Source organism: Puntigrus tetrazona, chromosome 20 (genome assembly GCF_018831695.1).
Source record: "Puntigrus tetrazona isolate hp1 chromosome 20, ASM1883169v1, whole genome shotgun sequence".
In the NCBI taxonomy this organism is placed as follows: Eukaryota; Metazoa; Chordata; class Actinopteri; order Cypriniformes; family Cyprinidae; genus Puntigrus; species Puntigrus tetrazona.
The window spans coordinates 23,008,808-23,033,565 of NC_056718.1; the positions used below are offsets into that span (position 1 = coordinate 23,008,808).

The 24,758-nt window shown below is 39.0% G+C and overlaps 1 protein-coding gene across 22 annotated transcripts in view; it reads right to left on the bottom strand.

Annotated features, from left to right (window-relative positions):
* Window positions 1–10,931, bottom strand: part of afdna (afadin, adherens junction formation factor a) — a 102,075-nt gene extending 91,144 nt beyond the window's left edge. For 9 of the 22 annotated variants that reach the window (XM_043220631.1, XM_043220627.1, XM_043220628.1 and 6 more), the window contains exon 1: window positions 10,571–10,926. In XM_043220631.1, the coding sequence (XP_043076566.1) occupies window positions 10,571–10,672 (102 nt within the window). In that variant the 5' untranslated portion in view covers window positions 10,673–10,926. Of the gene's footprint in view, window positions 1–10,570 lie in introns of all 22 variants that reach the window. The other 13 variants (XM_043220612.1, XM_043220609.1, XM_043220632.1 and 10 more) reach the window with 3 other exon arrangements.
* Between the last annotated feature and the right edge of the window lie 13,827 nt (window positions 10,932–24,758).

Sequence of the window (24,758 nt, forward strand, 5' to 3'; positions counted from 1 at the left end):
TCAACCGATCAGACACCTCCTTCCCCGCTCGTCCGTGGAAGCCAGACTCCTTGCACCATATGGAAGTGATTTTTTTTCCGAGCAGGATTTCCCTGGAGGGTCACGCCAAGCGCTACGCCACCCACCAGAACCAGACAGCGTACAGAGGCCCATCAGATATCGAGAGCCGACCGCAACGCCACACCTACGGCTACCGCCACCCACCAACCAACCAACCCGCAAAAACCACCCAGACGGCCCGCAAACCTAGTCTGTCCCTGCGTCCGTAGCCCGAGACGGCACTCTTGTAACATCCACACGTGTGATTTCAGATTGGGCAGAGCAGGTTTCATAAACAGAAACGGATGAAGTGAAGACATCTGTGCAGGGAGGAGCCGCCTTTCATGTCAAAAGACGTTCTCTGGGGCCGAAATCGCTGTCTAGTTCAATAAACATCTGAGGGGCGGTGTTGTGCTTGGAAACTCTCTCCTGCAGAGGTCATCTCCCATACATGCATTGTCTGCTTGTTACAATATTATTGCTCTATGTAGGTAATGCCGTCCCCCCCTCCGGCACGGGGGCCCTAGTGGGGTGGAGAGCTACAACGGAAAGGCCCGGACGACTGCCAAAGAAAGCACTTGCTACGCTCAGGTACAGCCGCTACAATGCTGAGAAAAAGATTGGCAAATTCAGGCTGGATTTATGCTTCAAAAAATGTTAATGGACTAAAACACAAGATTGTTTATTGGCCTTATGGTGGTCTCCGTACATTATACAAAGAAATAAAACCACCCTTCTTTAAGAGCGATCTTAAAAACACAAGAGAAAATAAGACTGAAAAAATGAACAAGTCCTTTGTTTCCTTTTAACCTATTTTTTTATTGCTTAAATTAGACGTTTGTTAATTACTTCGAAAACTACAACTATTTTGTGTATTTAATTGCCATACTACATTCAAAACGAAAATAAAAATATATAAACCTAAAACTGAGACATAAACCAAAATAGTAATAAAAAATAAAACCTAAAAGCTGCCTTTCTGTAAAGGATTTGTGGCTTTTGTAACAGAAAAAAATTAGTGGACAGGAAACTAACATGGAACAAAAAACATGAGTCCATACACATAAAATTTCTTAAAGGTACTATATGTAGGATCAAACCGTTTTTTTTAACCAGGCCCCTCCTACTCAGACTTTATGCACACGCAGGTTGCCAGATTTCCGCTCAGACCCCTTTTGCCAGCTCCCACGTCTGAAATGAATTACGCTGTGTTATCCGCCAACTGGCAACCCGGGGTTCCGAAACATGATTGGCTAAACTGGAATTGGGCGGGTTTCACAAAACAAAACAAGCTGGCATTCCGGGCCGGAACGCACATTTTCAAAGGAGAAGTTGAATTGAATTGTTTTTCAGATAAACATGTGAACTTTGCGTGTTTCTTAAATATCTGAAAACATCTTATAGTATTTTTATGCTTTAGTATTTTTTATGCTTTTTTAATTTTTTTAATTTTCAGCAAAATTAAAAGAAAGATATTTGGAGAATAAACGCTCTTAAATGTCTCTCTGCATACAGGTGTGTGTGTGTGTATGTGTGTGTAAAATCCTTTAAAGGAGCAAGTGGTTACAAGCACAGTGCTCCATGTATTTAAAATGTATAATAATAATAATAATAATAATAATAATAATAATAATAATAATAATAATAGCAGATGCATACATGTGGCTGGAGTGATCAAATGAGAAATCTCATTGGATTATTGTTTACACGGTCTTCAAGGATACCCAGGGAGAATGCGGGGCAGTCCAAAGTTCCACTGCTCTGAGATATTGAAAACTAAAAAGATCATGCTCATGTTGAAATATGCAGAACACGCATTTCACTTGAAATAAAACCAGCTTTGGTATGGTTGCTTTTGACTAATAGCGCAGGCCCACAAAAGTAAGCCGTCACCGGAAACTTGTTGCGTCTCAAAACATTTTTTCCCCACTGAGATCCCGAAAGCATTTAAGAGCCAAATGAGGCGATTCGGGAAACGGCACATCCTCTCTGAGCACTGTAATTCTTCTACACCAGTCTGAACCATCAGTCATTAGGCGTTTCCTAGGCTGTGATTTAGCAGAGCACTTTCAGACAGCGAGTAGCTGACAGGGCCGTCCCCGTTCTCTGTCCCATGAGAGCAGGAGGCCTTTCTGCTGCGGTTGAACTCTCATTCCAGTGTTATCTTAAGGCCAGCACACACACTCACAGGATGGCTGTGCTTATCTCCTCTGTCCAACACAAACAGAGAGCTGACGCTGTGGTCATTTTCCCTCAACCCTTCTCAGCAGCAGAGCTTGGCCCCCATAATTCAGCAGAGATTACAAGTGCTGAGGTCTAAGTGTGGTTTCTTTTTTTTTTTGCTCATGTGCATGGCCACAGCGAAACGGTAGAGGTTTTTCTGCAGTCGTTTTGAGGAAAATCCCATGGAATACCATAGAATGTAAATACGATACTGGTAGCTACTAAACAACATTATTCTCTTATACTCGGCTCAATATATTCTCACTTGATTTATTAGATATTTAAAACAATTATACAAACTAATACTGAGTATATTAAATATACCCAACTGCTGCTGAATGATCAGCCCTCAAAACTGCACAACAAAGACTATTTTCAGTGAGACTTGCATTACAACAACAGTGATATCAGCCGGTACAATACAGCCTGATTGTGCTCTAATCACTATTTTGCGCTCGAAACAGCACCGAAGTAACAATGCAGCCGCCGCGCCGTACCATGAACCCTTCGACAAGCCGTAATGATGTCATAGCCACACTTTCTATGATGCAACATTCCTCAGTCCGACCAAATGTAAAGATCTTTTGTACTGAACCACGGACGGGAAGACCACAGCTCACGGTTTCGAAGATAATATACAATCCCGATCGCACGGGGAGCGTGAACGGACCCGCACAATGGGTAGAGAACGCAAGCCCGCATTTCGACCGAGCGAGGACGTTTAAACCTAATGAGTCTGACCACACAAAATAAAACGGGCCCCGAGTGTCACTGAACAAGCTGAAAGTGTGGAACATTCCAGAACAATGAAAGGGGGCCAATGCGTGCCTCAAACATGGAATTTCCACTTGCTCGGTTTTCCTTAATTGTGTGAGAAAAAGGCTTATTTCCGTCGACCTACTTATTTGACATTACGACTAATCTCAGCAACATTCAATTTTACTTTAATTATATTTGGATTAAATTTTAATCTGTAGAAAAATCTCTCTATCGAGGACATGACAGCGCAGTGCAATATTACAAAATCATATACTGAAATATGGTCACTCATACAGAAAATCTACTAGCGTGGCTATACCTCGGTACCTTCAAGTGCCATCTCGAGCTCAAAATGGCATGAAGAGAGAAATTTTTTTTTTTTATAGTTTCATTTTATGAAACGACAATTTTTTAAAATAAAAATATCATTATACTTTGTTACAAAAAAATAACACTTTACAGTATAAAAGTTATTTTTTCCCATTTTAATTGATATAAGTGAGGGGAAAAATATACAATTGTGCCATGGCACCGCGACAGTACTTTCTGTAACTGTTGGTACCAAAAAAAAAAAAAAAAAAAAAAAAAAAAAAAAAGTGCAGAAAACAAGAACAGGCCTCAAGAAAGGGCCAAAAGTACAAGACGTTCCATCATGCACACCAACGGAAAGAGAGTTTCACGCTCATGGGAGGACACACGCGTAGTATAACAACAAATGATACATTCCAAAATGTGCAACACGCCACAAAATATTTGGCTGAGCTTAGAGGAACGTTTGCACTTTAGAAATAGACTTCAGTGGGGTGTGACGGGTCAGAAATCCCAACAATAAGCGCTCGAAACAATCCCATCAGAGATCATTTGAGAAATATTCGGCAAAAAAATGTGATATTACATGCTCGAAAAAAAAAGAAGCTTTTTATGGTTGTCTTTGTTTGTAAATTGATGAGAAAGCCTGTTGGAAAGAACGGCGTAAACAGACAAGTCAACGGCCGTCTGATCTTGTGAGGTCACCTGTGTGTGACCACACACACACACACACACACACACAAAGGGTGTTTGTTGGGAGGGAATGATGGCCAATCAGGTCAGCCCTGGAGCGGCCACTGACTGACCATCGGGGCCTCCCGGGAGATTAATAGAGACTGACAGGCCAGGACTAGGGTTGGGATCAGACCTCCCATTCACAGGACATCCATTGAGTCTAACGACAGCCATTCAGCACCGTGACAATAAGGCGTTTGTGTGCACAGAGCGCAGAACCACCTCACAAAAACAACAGGATCAAAGTCACTGGGTGGATGAAGGAAATCTAGGTGCCTTGATCTTGGAATATGTGGATGGGTGATGCATTTCATGCCAGCAGCAAACGCTATAAAAACATCTACTTTTATATCCCTCGTAGGTCCAAAACATTTGGAAGAAACTAATCGAAGTCAGGTGTTAAAAAGTGGAATTTTATGAGTTAAAAAGATACAAGTTACCAGGTTGCCATCATTCTTCAAGGTTATTCTTAACTGGAGAAAGTCATCACATGAATAAAAGATTTATATTGTAGCTTAAAACAGCAGTTTAAACTACCTTTATCACAAATAAGCGGCTTGTGGATTGCTTGCATTACTTTCGGATTCCTTTCTGGACTCTCATTCTGACGGCACCCATTCACTGCAGAGGATCCACTGGTGAGTAAAGGCCATAATGCAAAATTCCTCCGAATCTGTTCTCATTCGCGAGTAAATCTTCAGCAAATTTTCATTTTTAGGTGAACTATTCCTAAACCCTATGCGCAACGCAAATCGTGAAGCTTTTACATAAACAGTAACTCTAACGCGATCAAAAATGTAGCATTAATCGAATAGCAAACTAACTGCACAGAACTGACATCAAATCCGATCCCCTGTTGACCATCTCTCATGCTGAACTCGCACAACAGGGTCGATGAGCTGTTTTCCGCCTGTAGCTGGAAAACGAAACGCTCTTCTGTAGTAGGGAGGGTGAAGCACATGTGTGTGCGAGCGGAATGCAGTCACAGTACGAGGAGGAAAAGCATTAGAGTGGAATACAATGATCCTGATAGGAACCCCACCCTCCGCACCACGTGAGGCCACTTGTTATGATTCAACACACAGCCTTTGCACAGGAGCCTCAGTCAACGGCTTCAGGTTCAGAGAGGAAAAAAAAAAAATAACACACCAGCCGCAGTCGACAAAAAGCTCAGCAAAACCCGAACGTCTGCGTCACCGTCGTTTCTGTGGGAAATCACGGAGATTTATAAACCCTGATTTCCTCATAAAAAGATTTTGAATAATAAATGAAAGCCAAATGACTTCGGAACAGATCAGAACTCCAAGAAGATTTAGGCAATTGTTAAACGGTGATATTTTAAAAGACACGAAGCAGAGTCTTGTAGCTTTTAGCCCATGTCTCTTAGCTTTAAGCATATCTTACATGCAAGCGAACTCCTGAAAGTTGGCAAAACTAATAGTCTTATCCAGCAGAATAGAACGAAATTATTAATAACGCATTGTAACCTTTATTAAGAAATCAAGACACGTGTGATTTTAACGGCCACTGGCCGTGCTGAACAAAAACAGCTTCGCCCCCGCTTTCCTGTTTTAACAGGAAACACATCAACACTGCGTCTAAACCATTTCATGGGAGTTTCTGGAATTGATAGCGAACAGGTTATTAAAAATAAGGGACTGGAAAAAAAGCGCAGATATTCTTGATGAACCCAAAAGAGCATTACAATCCCCAAAGATTAGGGCACTATGGATTAGGATTTTTGAATTGCTGCTGAGTTTTATACATATGCAATTACAGTGCAGACTGCAGTGCATTCCTCGCAAAATGAAAAGGAAACGCAGGCTCAGATTGGATTGTGCACATATAAAGGCACGAAAATCACCATGGAGATGATTTCCCAGAGAGCCGCACGCTGTTGAGGTGACAAGCCTCATAATTTCCAACACAACATTTTTAGACCCATAAAAATGTTGCGTTAGCTTGTGCCGCTCTTTAAACGACGCCCTGAGAAATCAGAATTAAAAGAATAGTTCATCCAAAAAAAAAAAAAAAAATCACCCCGAACCCAGCCTAGGTGTACACGAAATGAAATGTAACAGCCTTTACCATATTTTGATACAAACAGCACCGCGTGTGGCAACAACACTACAGTAAAGAATAAAAGTTACGGCTTCTTTCACATTATTCAGACATTGATCATCAGAGCTACTAAAGTTAATCAGTCAAGACGAGGGTGGTTTTCTATTTTTTCATTTTTCTTGTTTTATGCTTAAAGCTGCAGGCGGTAAGTTTTGCCTCTCGGTTGCCATCTTACGTTTGAAAAATTGTATTCTATGCGTGAACTGTGCTCATGGCTTTATCTAATGTTTTGAGGTAAGTGTGTAGCGGTCAGTCACCGGGATTCACTCCGGTGCGTACTTAGTCGTCCTGATCATAACTACATCTTGGAATATGACCCAAATAAGAATTTCCTAAGGAGACTGTCACCTGAACAAATCCGCCACGCTTTGATCGGACCACCTGAAGAAAAAAGCATTACAATAAATCGCGCTACCAACAGCGATGAAACCATACCACATCAAACCCTGCTAATTATTTTTAGCGTTGTGCTTTATTCTCAAATTATTAATGTTAACATCAGTAGTGCGTGACTGTGAGTATAGATTAAAATTTCTGTACCGTCCAATCTCCAATTCATTTGAATTTCATATTAAAATTATTCTAACCCAAAAAGCAAACTATGCTCCCTTTAAACTGGATTTTTTTATACAAATATAAAGTGTAATATATTTTAAATGCATTCACATGCGTTTCATATAATCCTTTAAGGATTACAATCGGCCATTGAAATAATTTTTTGACATTATTTCATCCATTATTCAACATAACAGCGCGTGTATGTAACTGTTGAAGCGCAAATGACTAAAAGAGATCTAAATTTTGTGATCACGAGCTGTCTGGGGGTACTGCAACACCTTTTTAGTACCAGTATACTCTGCAACACTACCGTCAACAAGTGCAAATGGTCACTACACATTCAGTGAAATTAATTCGACCATGAGAAAGCAAAAGGTAAAGCCTGCAAGCTCAAATATTTTCCCATGTCCCAAGTGACACTGAACTATCACCTGCTGGGAACGGGCCAATCGGGTTAAGCAAAGATACCACCATGAGAAAAACCTGGTTTGGTTACCATATCAAGTCACCTTTACCCTGAGCTGTGCTTACTCTTTGAAGATATAACCTCTATGACACTTATCGAGTTATTATACGCAAAAACTAGAGATGATGAATGTTGATTTTTTTTTATGACAACAGTAAAGCTTCCAGTAAAGCTTCCAGTAGCTCAAAGAGTAGAACACGGTGCTACCAACAAATCCCAAGTCATTGGTTCGATCGCCAGTGCAACGCAAGCCACTTTGAATAAAAGCATCTCCCAAATGCATAAATTTACACTGATTATTAGGTTTAACTGCCTGATAATAACGTGATGAATATTTCCTGATTTTAGATGCACCAACAACTAAATTATTCATCGCTTAAAACTTAACATGCAGTTGTAACAAAAAAAAAAAAAAATTATGCTTCCATTACACTTTTAACGTTTTAAAATGAAGAGTGTTCTGGAATCGGAAAACCAGAAGCACATTCTAGTCCAATGTCTGTGTCTGAATGCAATGCGAAACCCTGTATTAAAAAACAAAAGCATAAATATCAATTCAAACTGATTAAAGGTTTATCCCTTTAGCAACAGCAAAACTTCTATTTTACGTCCTTTAGCCATGCAAACTCCTGCCAAAGTGGACTTCACAGTCAGTGTTAGCCAGTGTAAGACGCATGGGAAAGAGATCACGAGACGTCAGCGGGGCCGGGACAGCCAGGCCTATGAAACCGCTCATGCTGGACGAGACACAGATGCAGATATCGGAAAAAAAAACAAAATAAAACAATGATCGCATGCATCGCTTTGATCCTCCGTTTTCTTGAAAACACAGATTCGATGATGAAAAACATCAAACTAACTTCAACACACTAATCGGCTCAAATAAACTGCCTGATGCACCCTTCCTAAAAGCTCGAGAAATCTTATGAAAGATTATGAATGGTCATTTCTTGATAGTGTTATCTTGCTTTTAATACAGAAATTAAAAGGTTTCATTTACACTTAGTCACTTAACGGAGAAACACTAGCAACATTTCAAGCAATTTATCCCGAACAAAGACATTTCATGAAGACCACGCACACGTATTTCTAACATTTTTACATGAAAAGTCGTGCAAAACAGATAAAACGTGCAAAACAATTCCTACTACGATCCCAGAAACCCAAGCTGATAAATTATGCATCCAATAAACGACTAAGCTAGTTAAACACACTCGCTTGCTTATTTATTTAATGTATAACAAGGCACATTTTTACATGCCCTGGATCTCCCAATACGATCTGTAAACACACTACAATCCCCGATGACTGTGATATTAAAGCTGACAATGAAAGCACAGCATGAGATTGTCTACGCACTGCTTCACAGGATACAGCTACAAAACGGATCGAAATATTAGACCAAATAAAAAGGCAATTATGATCCTTCTCTTTAAATCTTAGAACATCCATACAGTCAAGCTTACATGTTAACATTAAAAAAAATTTTTATAAACAAGTCTAAGCCAATACGCTTTAACGAACAGTACGCAGAAACATTTATATTACGGACTCATTAGCTCAAAATTAAAAACATCGTAAAGTTGAATTGTGTTTTATTATAAATATAGACTTTTTCACTTCAGTGTGTATTATTGGGATGTTTTTAAAACGGCTGTTTCTCGTTCACTGCAGAGGATGCACCGGGTGAGCAAGCGATGCAACGCTAAATTTAATTTAATCTCAACTCACTGAACGGCTTGAGGATTAGTAAATTATCAGCAAATTTTCATTTTTGGGTGCACCATTCCCAATCCGGTCGTGTTCAGAAAGATCTAAACGGTACGCCGTATCATTCGTGTCTCCAAAAAACAAAGCACCCTTCAATTCCATTACACCACCGTGCATTCAACAGTAAACAGAAGTGGATCGCAGGTGAAGTAACCTACTTATTTAATGGATTGTTTACATAAATGACTCCTTACGTAATAGCCATTCGATCGCAAGTGAGAAATGCAAAGCATTTTAGGCATAACGGTCCAAGTCACAGCCCAAAACAAATAAATATGCAACTGCATGAAGTGAAGCGCGTCATGGAATAACTAATCAGAATTTACTGAATTGAATACTAGACGCGTATTAAATTTCACAACTGTCCTATTCATGCATTGCAATCCATTTAATACGATTAAAAAAACGATTCTGCGCACTGGATATTAGATTTTAAAAAATTAAAATAATTATATCAGTAGATTTCTAGTTATTATGCGATGTGCCGTGAATAAAATGTGACAATGGAAGAAGGCTTGCAAATCGGTTGTCACAATTGTTTGGAGGACGAGAACATTACGTCATCATCTGCTCTTCAACACTCCTGCTGATCTGAGGAGTTTGTGCTCTTTAAGGGGGTTCTCGCCGAGGCTCCGTTCATGCATTGTCCACCTCTTCCCAATCACCCTCTACAGACCAAAACAAAGCTAATCTCAATTTCATTGTGTCACATCAGCAGGTGCTCCAGAGGCTCAATATCGCTTATGCATGAATTATTAAGGGCCAAAGAATATTCTCAGAGCCTATGGGGGTTTCCAGTAAATCAGCAGGGAAGACCCCCCGACCTGATGCTTCATCCCCAACCCCCTTCATTCAATGCATTCGCGCGCTGCCCGCCTAAAAACGCTGGTTTCTCTACCGAACCCGGCGTGCAATTCAACGCGTCCGCACGCCGGACCAGCGCGCGTTACCCCGCGATTGTTCGCTAGACACGTCTGAAACGCGCCGAGCTAACGTGCAGGCAAAGATCGGCAACACGCATGACGCTCGCGTTACGAGAACGTTTGAAAACATGCACAGTGCAAATAAACGCACAGCCACCGGTGCATTTCAGGTTACATCACCAGTTTCTGTTGACAATCAATTGACATCCTAACCTAGCAAACATTCATCCCCAACACTGTTATGCAGCCGGTCCGATCTAATCTGACAGCTTTGCATGCAGCGCTCTGCTACAAACAGCGAGCAGCGATTTTAGCCCGGCAAATGACCGGCCGGTGCACGGTAAGAAACGTTAAAACGACAAAAGCATTTTTTTTCCCCCACACCAGAGTATTTACGCTTTGCCACAGCCCTCCAACAACAGCATTAACCCGACTCAAAACGCGCCAGATAAGTCGCAACAAAGCCGCCGCCGTCGTGATTTATCCGTTTTTGCACGTCGCAAAAACGAGAACCTATGACAGATCGAGCCCACGTTTCTTTACTACGAGCAGCTCGCGCGCCGCCGGTGGTGGTGGGGGAGGTGGGGGCGGCGGGCGAAGCTCGCGGCGCGGAGCGGAGCGTCAGGGGCGCTGCGGCCTGCGCTCGCTGGCGGCTCCGCGGACTCACCTCGGTCGGTTGGCTGATCTCGAACAGGTCGAGCCGGTTGGCGTTCCAGTGGTTGATGATGTCGGCGAGTTTCCGCCGCTCCTCCTCTCGGCTCCCCGACATTCTCAAATCCCGAAACAATCCGTCTCTTCCCTCGCTGGTTCGCTTTTATCCACCCAAGCGGGCTTCTTGTCCGACGGCCTGAAACAAAAGTAAAATCTGTCGCACCCGGAAACGGGGCTCTCGAACGCGGTTTCTGTGGCGAGCGTCGCTCTTTCCCCGCAGTCGCCGGTTAACGCACCTCGGCTCCGTCGTCGAGCGCTCGTACTGTTTCCGCGTTCCCGGCTCTGGTTCGTCTTATCGCGCCTCCGTGCGCGCGCCCCCTATACTCCGGGCAAAATTCGCGAGGGACGCTGACGGGAGCGCGCGCAGGAACAAACGTGACCGCGGGACCGCGAGGGTCACGAGATTTATGCACAACCCGAAAGCGAAGGTTACCGTTGATGTGGGGATAGGACGATATTCCTATATCTGAGGATGCAAAAAAATAAAAAAAAATTATTATTATTATTGGGAAAACAGTTATTTTCAATGCATATTACTGATCAAAAAATTAGTTTTGCTATATTAGTAGGAAATGTGCAAAATGTAAAATAGCGTGATCTTTACTTAATACCCTGATGATTTGGGGGATATAAAATATTAATTTATCATTTTGACCCATACAGTGTTAGTTTGGCTATTGCTATAAATAAACCCATGTGACTTTGTGGTGCAGGGTCACAAATTATTAAGAAACTTCACTTGCCAAGCACTTGCTGCTCCATTCAATATACATATTATATACAATAATATTATTTATTTTTTTATTGTTTTGTTGACTTTTTTTTACTTCACTACATGGTCCTCGAAGAAGAAAGGCGTCAGCACCTTTAAAAGTCAGTGGATGATTTGTTTCTTCTCTAAAATGTGATTTTTTTTTTACAGCCTGTCAGTAATCACTCTCGGACGGTTAGCTGAAGTGTTTTCCCACCGTGAGCACTGCCCAGTTGCGAATGCGATATTTATTTACTGATTAATAAGAAGGTAATACTGTGGTATTAGATATTGTAATAATTTATGTATTCACAGCAATTTCGTTGTCCACTCAATGGCTACGCAACATTACCTTATATGAGTTTTTAACATTATAAAAGCTCTTTAAGCCAAAGATACTACAAGCTAGTCGGTGTATTTATTAGGCGTGAAGTATTGTTGCTTCACAAGCATAAAGTATTGCAAGAATTATCGATAATAAATGTGCATTGGCATAAAAAGGGAAATTTAAATTTGGTACCTGAGTACTTTTAAATGCAAGTACTTCTGTCTTTACAAATTTCATGTGCAATGGCATATATTTAACCAGCAGTATCTATACTTTCACTAATATACACACACACGTACATACAGGTGCTCAGTCAAACAACATCATGGTAGACCTGACACGGCCAGCTGTGCACATCTGCAATCAGCTCAACGAAGCAGGAAAAACCGTATAAACCCAATTCAATATGAGCCCGTACATCATTATCACAGAGCTCTGAATTACTATTCAGATGTAGACCGTTGATAGACCTAGACTATTCTAAATCAGTTTCATAGGTTTTTGAATATGGCTATGACTTAAAAAAAGTGTTCGGCTTGTCTGAGCGATCTGTAAAAATCTAGGTAGATGTCTTTTACGAAATGCTGGTGACGTGACAAAAGGTCAAACAAAACTGATTGAAAAGGCATCACCAATATACATTTCGTCTGGTCTCAGTTTTACAAAGCTGTGGGAAGATTCTGTCTAGCGCTGCACTTTGGTGGTCTGGAGAGCCAGACATCAATTGTCCATTTGAAGGGCAAATTAAAGAGAAGATAGAGTGGCAAATAAATCATCATTTGCCATCTAACTGATATGTGCGTTGTGACTCAGCGTTCTTTGTGGCGGCTTTCTTCACCTCGATCTATCTTATTTCATACTGATGCAGATCCCGGGCAGAAACTGACAAAGCATTAAAAGCGCCGCGAGCGATTCTTTCGAACATCGCATCGAAAAAATGTGAAAATAAACATAAAACGTGTCTTTATGTCTGTAAGTAATAATCATAAAACTATGACCATCTAAAAATAAAATAGCGTTCAAAAGTAAAATAATGTTGACAATGTATGAGGAGCGAGAAATTCTAAATTCTAATTAAAGTTTTAAATTCTAACCAGTTAATAACACTGAAAAAAAACTGTAGCTGCTGAAAAAGTAAACAAATGAATAAATATATGTTATATTTTCTACATATCGCTTTACTAGAAACTAGAATTATTAATAGAAATGTCACTTTTTTAAGGCTGTACCTTGTGATTGTGAAAAACTCCACTGGTGGAAACGGCTTTCCATAATATTTGGTTCTAAATAGAGAGAGGTCAAGGGTAACAATAAGTAAATCACAGTGTCTGAAGCTGTACTGTAATATCTGTGGTAGAAACAGGAAGCTGGTGAGAGCCAAAGTAATATGGTTTCCTGCTGCGGTCTGTGGGGCGTCTTTTTAACACCGGTTTTATTTTATCTCCCTCTTCCACATGTAGCTTCATACGCACGCTTGCTTTAAAGCTGAAGTTTAAGACTCAGCTACGAACTTAGAAATGCTTGTCAAATGACAAGCACTTAGGGGATCTTTATATGTACACCTTCTTCTGTGATAAGAGTAGGCATCATGGCTATACAGAAAAGCAATAAAATCTATGGAATGAGGAATGTTCACGCTGCGGGGTGGAGGGGGAAGGAAGGTGAAACGAGGGCAACATCCTGCATCCTGATCCCTCCTGCTGCCTTGCATATATTATTTAATTACATTAATGTAAACAATCGAGCGACGCTAACAGGTTAGTATGAAATTATGCTGTATGATATTTATTCAGGATTGGTTGCATGACGGAGAAAAACTTAGCTAAAAACGCGAAAATAGACAATAAATTAAATGCATCATATATTTACATTTTAGTTTAAATGGGGACTGACGGCCATGCTGGATGCGCTAATTAATGTGAAATGCTGTTTGTTTTGCGTATTGAGTGAGTGAATTTTTTGAAAATCATGATGACTCATTTAAAACAACACCGTAAACTCGTATTCTATCTCAAGGTGCTATCTGAATGGACAACACAGAAAGAATTAAATGACACATTTCTGCTTTGTCCGACTGATCTACCCAGCCATCTGTAAGTCATTGAACTCAAACCCAACGAGACTAATTACCCATCATGCGTTCTCATCTTCAACCCACATACATCACTTTCTCGCTGAGAGAAAACTGTCTGAATCTCACATACTGTGACGGACAACAAGCTGTATTTCAAGGCCTTAAAAGCGACAGATCTGAAATAAAACTCCCTTCAGGCTTGATGTCCGTACAAGTGAAATTAAACTTTTTTTGGAAATAGGCTCGTTCTCCAACTCCCCGAGAGTTTAATAAGTTGAGTTTTGCCGTTCAGGCAATCTATTTGTCTGGCGATAGCACATTTAGCATAGCTTAGCATAGTTAATTGAATCCAATTAGACCAGTAGCATCTCGTCAAAAATTACAAAAGAGTTTCGATATTTTTCCCATTTAAAACTTGACTCTTCTGTAGTTATATGGTGTACTGAGACTTTCGTTTGGAACGTCCCTACAAATGGCGTTCTCTTACCGAAGTGACCTTAAAGGGAGCAAAAAAGGGAGCAGTTTGTAGTTCACCCTTATATTCCCCTAAACCTGTTTCACATACTTTTATATTTTTTTTATAGCGAGTAATCAGTTCAGACTCACTCTGATTTGACCCCTGTCACAGAGCATGCTGGGTAACCAGTAGTGCTATAATAAAAACTTTTTAGGGGTCACATGATGCCAATCATAATTTTGCCTTCTCTTTAGAGTGTTACAAGCTCTTGGTGCATAAAGAAGATTGACTCTTTTAAACGACTAGTTTAAACACGCCCCCACTTTGTGACATCACAAAGTGGAGGCGTGTTTTCGTAACATCTCTCAAATGTTTACAATTCAATAATCTACTACTTATTATTAAAAAAGGTTTTTGAGCAGTGAACGATAGTGCTGTTGTCTCTTGTCATTTCTCCGATCACAAATGCAGAGTGAGTTTCGATTGACATGGTCCCTACGCAGCGTTCACTACTCACTACTCACTATTAACATTTCCGCCAAACGCTTGACATATAATCACAACGCACTGGATAGCCGGCCAATCAGAGCACACCTCTCTTTTACAGAACGATGCTCTTTGCACAAATCGACCCGTTTCAGGAAGGCGGGGCTTAGAGGAGAAACAATAACGCACAGCGTTATGTGGAAAATAACGAGTTTTTTGAAACTTAAACCACATAAACACATTGCATCACAGCAAATACACAAAATAATGTTCTTTTTAGCATCTCCTTTAACACAGAATTAACCTTCGTGTTTAGGAGCGGTCCGCAAGGCCTGTTGGGAAAACATGCCGTTTACACAGCTGTCCCACACATCCTAATGATGATGAGTATTTCCATCACACTGGAAACTGGTTTTAGTTCTTCCTTCAGTGCAGTTGGAAAAAGCCAACCATAGCTACAGATTCTAGAACTATCTAAATGTTTGGTTTTTTTGATGATGAATAAGAGATACAAAAATGATAATTAATAAATGACAAGGGGAAATTACATTTAGAATGTGGTGGTTCATTTTCTATATGTTCCTATATATATATATATATATATATATATATATATATATATATATATATATATATATATATATATATATATATATAATATATATATATATATATATATATATATATGTTCTATATTTATTTTCCAAACATAAAAATGATTCAAGTAACGCTGAATGTAAATTTGAAATATTTTATACATTCATAGGAAAGAACATTTTGAAAATTTGGATCTTTGGATTATTAAGAGAACATTCAGAAATAACAATTTAACAACAGTACCTCGAAGAACATATTTTGTTAGCTTTTTAAAGAATCCAACACAGAAGTAAGGCATTTTGAGTGTGCTAGACTTGTCAATACCTGTTCGTAATTAACATAATACATTAAAAATGATCATTTAATTGTTTTATACAGCTAAACACAGCTGCAAGTGGACAGGAAGCCATAAACATTAAACTTACTAACGGCCATATCCACTCTTCCAAGAAAAATGAAGTTGATTGTTTGTTTGTAATGTTTTTGTGTTCATGTTTTATTTATTTATTTTCGCATTTTGATTTTCATATATTTATACTTACATTTACAGTAATGTCACAACTTTCTACTTTTGCCTTATTCCTAAAGCATTTGAGCTTTCCAAGACATTCACAGTTATTTAGCCTAGCGAAACAAATATTATATGTCATTAAATTTAATTAGTAAAGGTGCTAATAAGTGAATAAAAGGATGATGATCCAGCATCTAAAAAAAATCCATGATGCGTAATGTTGGAATAAATAATCTCACGTGTTTAAGAAACCTTTGTCATTTCCGTGGTACTTCACAGTCAGATTTCAAGGCTGAATGAATGCAAAAGCATTCAGTGTTGGGGTAAGGTTGCACCGACTTCCTAAGCTAACAAACAAATGATCGCCAAATTGGAGCAGCACCTCCAGCTACTGACACAAATTGCCAGCTCTTGGCCTGTGATAGCTTTCTGCCAGCACAGCTGTGTTTGATATTAGTGTGGCTTTACAGTGAGACAGCAGAGGCCTTGGCGCCTAGAGAGCCAGAGGAAGTCTTCGGGGGAAGAGACTCTCTACAGCTCCTTTTCAACCCACTTATTTAGTGCAGATAGAAGCAGTGGGCAGTCGCCTCCAGTCCCTGAGGATGCGCTCTGGCACGGAATGCCGTTTCCGTGGCGATGGCTTGGCAATAGGGAAAGCTTCACCTCATTGAGTCTCTGTGCTTGTCAAGTGGCAGACGTCTCCGCATCTGATTAGCCGTCCACACAGACAGAGAGCCCTGCTAGCGCGCTTTTATGAGAGGCTGCTGCTCCACGCTGATATAATTCGGTTTACATGGGACAAACAATAAGTTCCTCTCCCTTGCATTCAAGCGATGTGCGTCGAATCGGTCTGAAGAGGACCACCGGTCAAAACACACCCATAAAACATGACGGGAGACGCTTCGTGAGAGCGAAGTGAAAAAGAGATGCCTTCAAGTTGCACCTGTTAATTGCATTTTCCATAGCAACGCTGCAGATTTTGCATCTGTGGTTTATAAGAGAGTTACCACCCACACATACACACACAAGCACAGCTAAAAGAAGCTCACCGTCTTCTAGCATCTGGTTACTGAACGGACACAAACATTAAAGGAACAGTTCACCCAAAAAGTGACATTTTCTAAAAATGGACTCCTTCTCAGGCCATCCCAGATGTAGGGTTTGTTTCTTTTTAAGCATTACATTCCTTGCTTACCAACAGGTCCTCTTTAGTCAATGGGTGCCGTCAGAATGAGAGACAAAACAGCTGGTAAAAACATGACAATAATCACTGTATTGTCAAACTGTTGTTTCCTAAAAATGATCCTCCGTCAATAATATTGTTTTCTCCAGTATAAAGGTCATCTCATCTGAATCAGAAGAGAAATATGCACAGATCAAGCATCTAAAACTGCGCTAAACAAGGATTGGTGGATTTTGATGTGAGACACAAATATATTATATATTGTTTGTCACAAATATAGCTTTTTGCTTCAAAAGATATTAATTGATGGACTCGTGTCATGTGGATTATTCTGATGCATTTATTCAGATGGCACTCATTTACCGCAGAAAATTCATTGCTGAGCAATTGAAACGACATTTTTTTTCCAATGGAAAACATTATATTGGATGGACAGAGGCTAAGTAAATTTTGAGTACATTTGCATTTATGGGTGAAATATCCCTTTGATCTTCCGCTTGGCTTTTCCTCTGCATGCTGATTTGCCTAGAGTGGAAGCAGAAAAAGTCAACTGTGGTGCGTGTAAAAAGAATTTGTTTTTTTTGCTTAAGTTATGATAACGCAGAGACAACTGTCTATACAGTGGTCAGATAAAAAGCTCTCACAGTCAGAACGTACCATTGAAGATTAAAGGCAGAGTTCAGCCAAAAAAATGCATTCTGCCCGCATTTATTCAGTCAAACTGAGAAAAATGCTTTCAAGCTTCAAAAATGAAGCACCATAAAATGATCATAAAAGTGCTCAGAATGACTCGTGCACTATATTTTGAGTAAGTCTAAGTCAAGAAAGAAAGAAATACCTTTTTTAGATGACTTCTGGACATCTGGACGTTAATCGCTATTCTCTCTGCCATTCAAGAATAAATCGGCCATGTTTTCTCTGCATTAATGCATTTCTCCGCATTGCCGTCTGAATACCTTTTCTTTCTGGATCCTTGAACTTTCCGGGAGTTCGCTGGTTGAAACAGTTTTGATCTCAAAAACCTGATTGTTGTCATTTTAAAGTATTGTTTTTGATAAAATGTACTGATTCAGATCAGTAACTGATTCTGCAAGAGGCCTGACCTGCTTGAAAACCCGACTTCGCCTGCATTCATTCAGGTTTTTTTTTTGTCATGAAGTGAAGTAATGCACAGCTCTATATAGTGTCTATATAGTATTTATAATAACCAGCAACAGGTCAATCGATTCTGTATGACTCTGTTCTTCTGGCTGAGTATAAACAATATTGTATAGTATTTTTTATATGACCAAAAAACATTGTTTTGGGTAAATTATGGCACATTTAACATTTTTTAATGAACTATTACCTTATAAGAAGGTATATATATATATATATGTATATATGCTAAAACAGGCAATTGTTACGGACAACATTTGATCTTAACCTATTTTATCACAAAACATGACAATTTACATAAAAATAACATGCTATAAATAAACAAAAGAACCTGTGTGATTAAAGCATTCAAAGTACTTTTAGAAGATGCTAATGGTAGTGCTTTGAATTTTTGTCTCAATAATAGGTTCCCACCGGCTGCTACTTCTCTTTACAGTCGGCAGACAAAAGATAGCTTGAGGAACACAAATTTCCCACAGTTCCTTTCCCCAATAGCTGCAGCGAACATCGACTGTAATTTGTCAGCCTAATTAAAAGGCCATTTTGGGAAGTAAGAAGGTGCAGAAAGCCACACTCTTTTCTCTAGACCGAGCGGAAATAAAGCTGTCAGGACTGTATGCTGTGAAGAGGAGCATAAGAAAAAGGGGCAGATGAATAATTCATGCTAGTTTTTTTTTTTTTTTTTTTTGTCACAGTTAAACTCCTTTTCTGTCTTATTTCTTTCTTCCTGACCTTGACACCACTCATTCAGCAGAAAATCCTGTCTTCGACGGCTCACGCACGATCGCTGATGTGCCTTCTGTCTGCGTCGCCCATGCAGGCTCCCTATCTGACTCGATTCTGAACAGAAACAGCCATTATAACTTTGTCTCATCATCACTGATGTTGCAGATAGGACGGGTTGTTCGAGACAATGGGTTTTGTTACTTTTATCTCTTTGAAATATCTAGATGGGCAGGTATCCACTTTTAAAAAAATTCAGAATGAATGAAAAATGATCATAAATGATACCAGAAACTTCCCAAGCAAGGCGCTCCTTTTCTTAAGAAACCTATACATGGGTAAAACTGCATTTAAACCATATATGCAACAGTTTTTATATACCAAGGTAATCCTTTTTAGCTTTCATCTCCATCTCATGCGCAATTATAGCATGCAAGTCTTTCAAAATAGGATGTTTTCAGTGCATACACTGCACATGTTGAACAATACCCGTGTTAATGAACGCAGTATGCGTCCGTTTAATAGTGGGTGCAGCCTTTTGTAACTTAAATATGCAAGGTTTCTTTCCGGGATAAGTCACTTGCAGTTATTTTAGCTGTACAAAACAAGTCCCTGTGATGCTTGGTAAGAAATATCAGTCGGCAGTATCATATTATTTTAATGTACTGTCCTGATTGTAAAGACACTTGTATATAGCACTAATACTTTCACCGTTCACCGCACTTTGAGTCAGAAATTTTGCACAGTCGCAAAAAACAGTTTCCAAAAAAGCAGCATGTTCACCGTTCCAACATGGCGGCCACATCTACGTGCCTGGAGCGGTCCAATTTACGTATGCATTTACAACACAATGCTCTGTGTTATGTTACATAGAAATTACATTACAGAAAAGAGGTACCATGCAACCGTGAGGCAGGGTAAGCGATTTTTCAAAAGCGCTTTCGAAAAAAAGTCGGGCTGAGTACCAAAACAAACTCGTGGCCAATCAGCGGTAAGGGGCGTGTCCTGCGTAGACGCGCCGTAACATTGGTTTTGCTTTGTTTCACATAACTAATTGTTATAGGTTGCGGGCTACGCGTTAGTGATAGGTGGTTCTTGAACGATTTGTTCGTTTCGAACAAATCTCGGGGAGTGATTCGTTCATTCGCGCATGCGCAATATCCATTAGGCTCTGTAATGGAATTAGTTTGAAAGACTCTGGAGATTTTTTTTTTTACAGCTCATACTGATCAAACCGGAAGAATAGAGACGAACTTGTCAGATAAGAGGTGAGGTGAGCTAACTATAGACTAATGAATCAATCTTTTCTGTTGATTTCATGTGTCATCGGCTTTTGCACAAGTAAAAGACATGCTAGGGCAGGGACACATGACATTTCGATTCTGTTTTGCTAAAATGAACGAAATGACTCGAAAAAAAGAATAAGATATATGCATATTATAAGACTATTTTTTACTTTGCATGCATATCAACCTGTTGTTAGGGACTCCCAAAACCAAAATATGAAACTTTCATTACACATAATAATGTTCAGCATCATATATGAAACGGTTAACAAGTCGGTGGTAAAAGTTGGCAAAGTTTTTTAAATGTAGGCCTATTAAAACGTCACAAAACAATAATTTGAAGACTGGAAATCTGGTTCAACCTAACAAATGGAAAGCCCTCATCCTCTCCCTTCCTGTCTCTCTCTCTCTTTTGGGACCGTGAGGTGAGGGGAAAACAGGGAGGACTAGTGAAGCACACACGTGTCATCATGAGCTGCTATGATTTCGCTAAATAAAGACATTTTTGTTGGGTGTCAGCATCTCTGTGCCATTGTGCATTGTGCTGGGACCAGCAACAGAAAATGCCCTCCAGATCTACATCCACATCAGCAAACAGCAAACAATGGGCACCGCGCGAGTGACTCACGCCTGTCATCGGCAGCTATCAGCAGGAAAAACCCGTCTCGCCTGCTGAACCGCACATACACAAAAGAAAACAAATGAGGTTGTGTGGGTCATGGAAACCTGGAGGCAAATGCATGGATGTAACGAGCACCAGCGCCTCCTAGCACTGCAATGACATCATGCACTGAGCTGCTCTATTTACATGCATTTGAATGAATGGCTTCCGACATCTCCAGCCGGAAGTTCCTGAACTGGCCCTGTTTACATTCCTCAGTCATTGTAGTTAAAGCTTTAAAAAAAAAAAAAAAAAAAAAAAAAAAAAAAAAAAAAATATATATATATATATATATATATATATATATATATATGTGTGTGTGTGTGTGTGTATATATATATATATATATATATATATATATATATGTGTATACATGTATATATATATGTGTGTATATATATGTGTGTGTGTGTGTATTTATATATATTTAGAATGCAATATTTATTTGTTTCAGCTAGTTGTAATGAATAAAAACTAAATAAACATAAATAAATAAAAATATTAATAAAAATAATGTAATTTCAATTATGCTAAGCTAATGCCAAGTACATTCTTAATGTAATTTCAATAATACATTGTGAACGAAATGCAATTTCAAATTCCCAAAATGTTCTTGTAATCCGCTTTTCTATTCCCAAGTAATGTGCTTTTCCTGTTAAATATCCAGATTTATACTCATTACCATCACATTACTGATGAAATTTTGATTACCTGGCTCAATAATCGAATCATTTAATAAGATGTCCATACCAAACGGTGACACGATTAGACGTAGATTTCAAGAATTCGATTTTTCTCAGTGAACAAAAAAGTTGTCCAAGGTCTCAAAGTCTGCAATGAAGTAAGAGGTCTGAATATGAACTCGAGCATTTCTCACCAAAATCACTTCTGCAAAAAACAAACAAACTGCTGTTAACATTTTGTCTAGTTTAATTCCAGTTAATATTCATACGCTTACTTCTATATACAACCAAGAACTCTATTAAGTTTGACAAGCCGTGAATGCGCAACTTAAGCGATAAAAATGTCCCCAAGGTAAGCAAAGTATATATTCCTGAGCACGGTTGCGCTTCTGGTCGGCTCTCTTATATATTTATATTTCAGTCTCTCAGCTGGTCGGCCCATGGAGAATGTTTTAACTTCCCGGAGGATTAGACCGCTACACCGCTGCTTGAATATCCGGCATTCCTTAAGGGATTTGCTTAAGAATAGGGGGGTTGAGAAAGGGGGAAAACTAGACAAACTCCTACAAGTCTATCCGCTGCAGGTACGTTTCAACCTGGTTTGAAAACGGGTTTGGCAGATGGGTTTATCCAATATCGCATTTAAGGCCTACGCGCATTTTATCAGCGCATTATGCATTCCCCCGGAAATCAAACCCCGTGACATTTGCTGATCCAAATGTTTACGCAGGCTATCACAGCGTCGTATCTCTGTCTGAGATAACAATTAGATAGCGATCGCTAGATAGCAAACGAATCGTCTTTTATTGCGAAGAGAAACAGGCCTGGAACATACACACTGCGCGAAAAAGAAAAAAAAAGTCTGCTGAAATGATAAAGCGTTCAATTTGGCGTCCGTGGTGAATTATTTGAACTCTTTCAAAGCTTATTATGATACGGCAGATCACCTCACGAACATGTGGTCACCTGCGAAAACCCTAGGAGAACTAGAAAAACTTTTAGTATCCAACAAAAAAGTTTTGTTAAACACTGACCTCTAGTGTTAGAACCCATACAATCAACTTTTCTTTTCGTCTTTGATTCTCATATAATTTGTCTGGTGTATACAGAACATAGGCTGTAATGTCAGGGTCTTCTGTTTTATGAAATCTATTATAAAATTAGAAAGTAAAATCTGTATTACAAGATCTTTAAGATTGCGAAGGCCCCTATAACAGACACAACAAAGATAAACAGCTTGCATCTATTTTTTTTGTGTCAAATTCTAATTTTATTTGTCACATACACATGCATACATGGTACGACATGCAGAGAAATGTTTTTTACAACCGTCCAGCGTTGGAATAGAAAACAAAAAAGTATATATATATATATATATATATATATATATATATATATATATATATATATATATATATATATAAAAAAACATAAAAAAATATATAAAGAAGAAGTGTACAAAGTATAAAAAAGTATAAAATATGAAATATAAAGTGTAAAGTGTAAAGTAAAGTGTAAAAGTGGTAAAGGTTTAGGTTAGTCTACGGTAATTTAATCAGCATCATTTGAGAACAACAAAATGCACATAATCTTCCTTTTACAGTAAGTGTAAAGCGATAAAGCGATCGCTTGCTGTAAACGATACAACCTCACATTAATGCTGAGGAACGGACCGAAATGCCCAGATAAAGGCCGGGTGGAGTCAATGATGGGCAATTTTGACTTTCACCTCCCAGCTGTCACAACTTGACTCATTGACTAGTAAAACAATATTCATTTCACAATCAGCGACAGCACGGCAGTGATTATAGCAGTTTATTATATCATCTGCATTCAGTTTCCAAAACATTATCTGGGAGCGTGGACTGTAAAGAGGCGTTTCACAATAGAAACCAATTAGAAAAACACTTCTGGATATCGCTCATATATCTAATGTAGGGTCTTGTGTAAACTAACTTATGTGTGTGCAACCATGATAACAAAAAAGACACAAAAAAGAAATCACGAAAGGACAAATCTGACGCTTTTATGATGTTTGGTTAACCAACTATGCTTGCTTGTGCTCATTTTATTTATGCAAAGATTATTCAAAATTAAAACCAATACACGGGGTGATTTTTATATCATGCATATATTCCTGATTAAATACTCTATTACCATTTAGGTCATAGGAAATAATCCTTCTTCATTAAATTAGGTCATAACAGTAATCATTATTACGTGCAAATGCTTTTTAGCTTAATACATACACAAGCTTTGGTTGAATTTATTGATGAAAGTGACACAAGTAATCCATACGCAATATTACGGATAAAGGCCTGACCAGTTGCAACGGTTTGGAAAATTAAAACCGATTCGTTTTTTCACAAGATGTGGACAACATTTAGTGGATTATTGTGATGTTTGGACTCTCGTGCTGACGGCACCCATTCACCACAGAGTATGCGTTTAGCAGAGTAGACTAAATTCCTCTAAATCTGTTTTTGAAGTCAGCCTCTTCACGACTGCAGTCCCAGAGAGGACAAAGTGTGCAGTAACATATAAATATAGTATTGTCAAATTAGCAGAAATTCACGGGGTTACAGGGTCCGTAAGAATGTTTTTGAAAAGCGTGTTTATTACAGAATTTAGCAGACGGAAAGAAGAGGAAGGAAAAAGCGCTGTGACAAATCTCGGTTAATGCAATATACATCATTTTCATCCAATAATAAACAATAAAACAAATAGCTAGGATAGATAAACAGGGAACGCCGGTCTTAGAGGGTCGAAAATAAAAAGTCAAAAGAACAGAGAATTTCATTTTGATGAAAAATGCTCTTTTTTTTCTTTTATTTTTAGTTAGAATAGATATAGAAGAGAGAGTGCAGGTGTGCTTCTTTAGAACAGAATTAGAATAGATACTGCTAGAGATACGGGGTGAAATGAAGAAAGTTTTTTACGAAGACAAACTGCAGTAAAATCTGTCATTTAAATACATTACTGCTGAAATGTGCAGCACATGTCTTGACTGACGTGACTACATTTACACATGTCAAAATACACGTGAAAATGACACAATAAAGCAATCAACATACTGACATCATAAAAACATTCCACTTGACGACTGCGTTAAAGATTTTTCGCACTAGTCTTGCTTTATATGTATTTTTACGTATGCCGATGTTTTGAGTTCAGTGTAATGAGAACAGCAGCATCTGTTTCGGTGTCACGGGGAAAAAAGCAGAAATCTCGCGTTAAAAACACTTC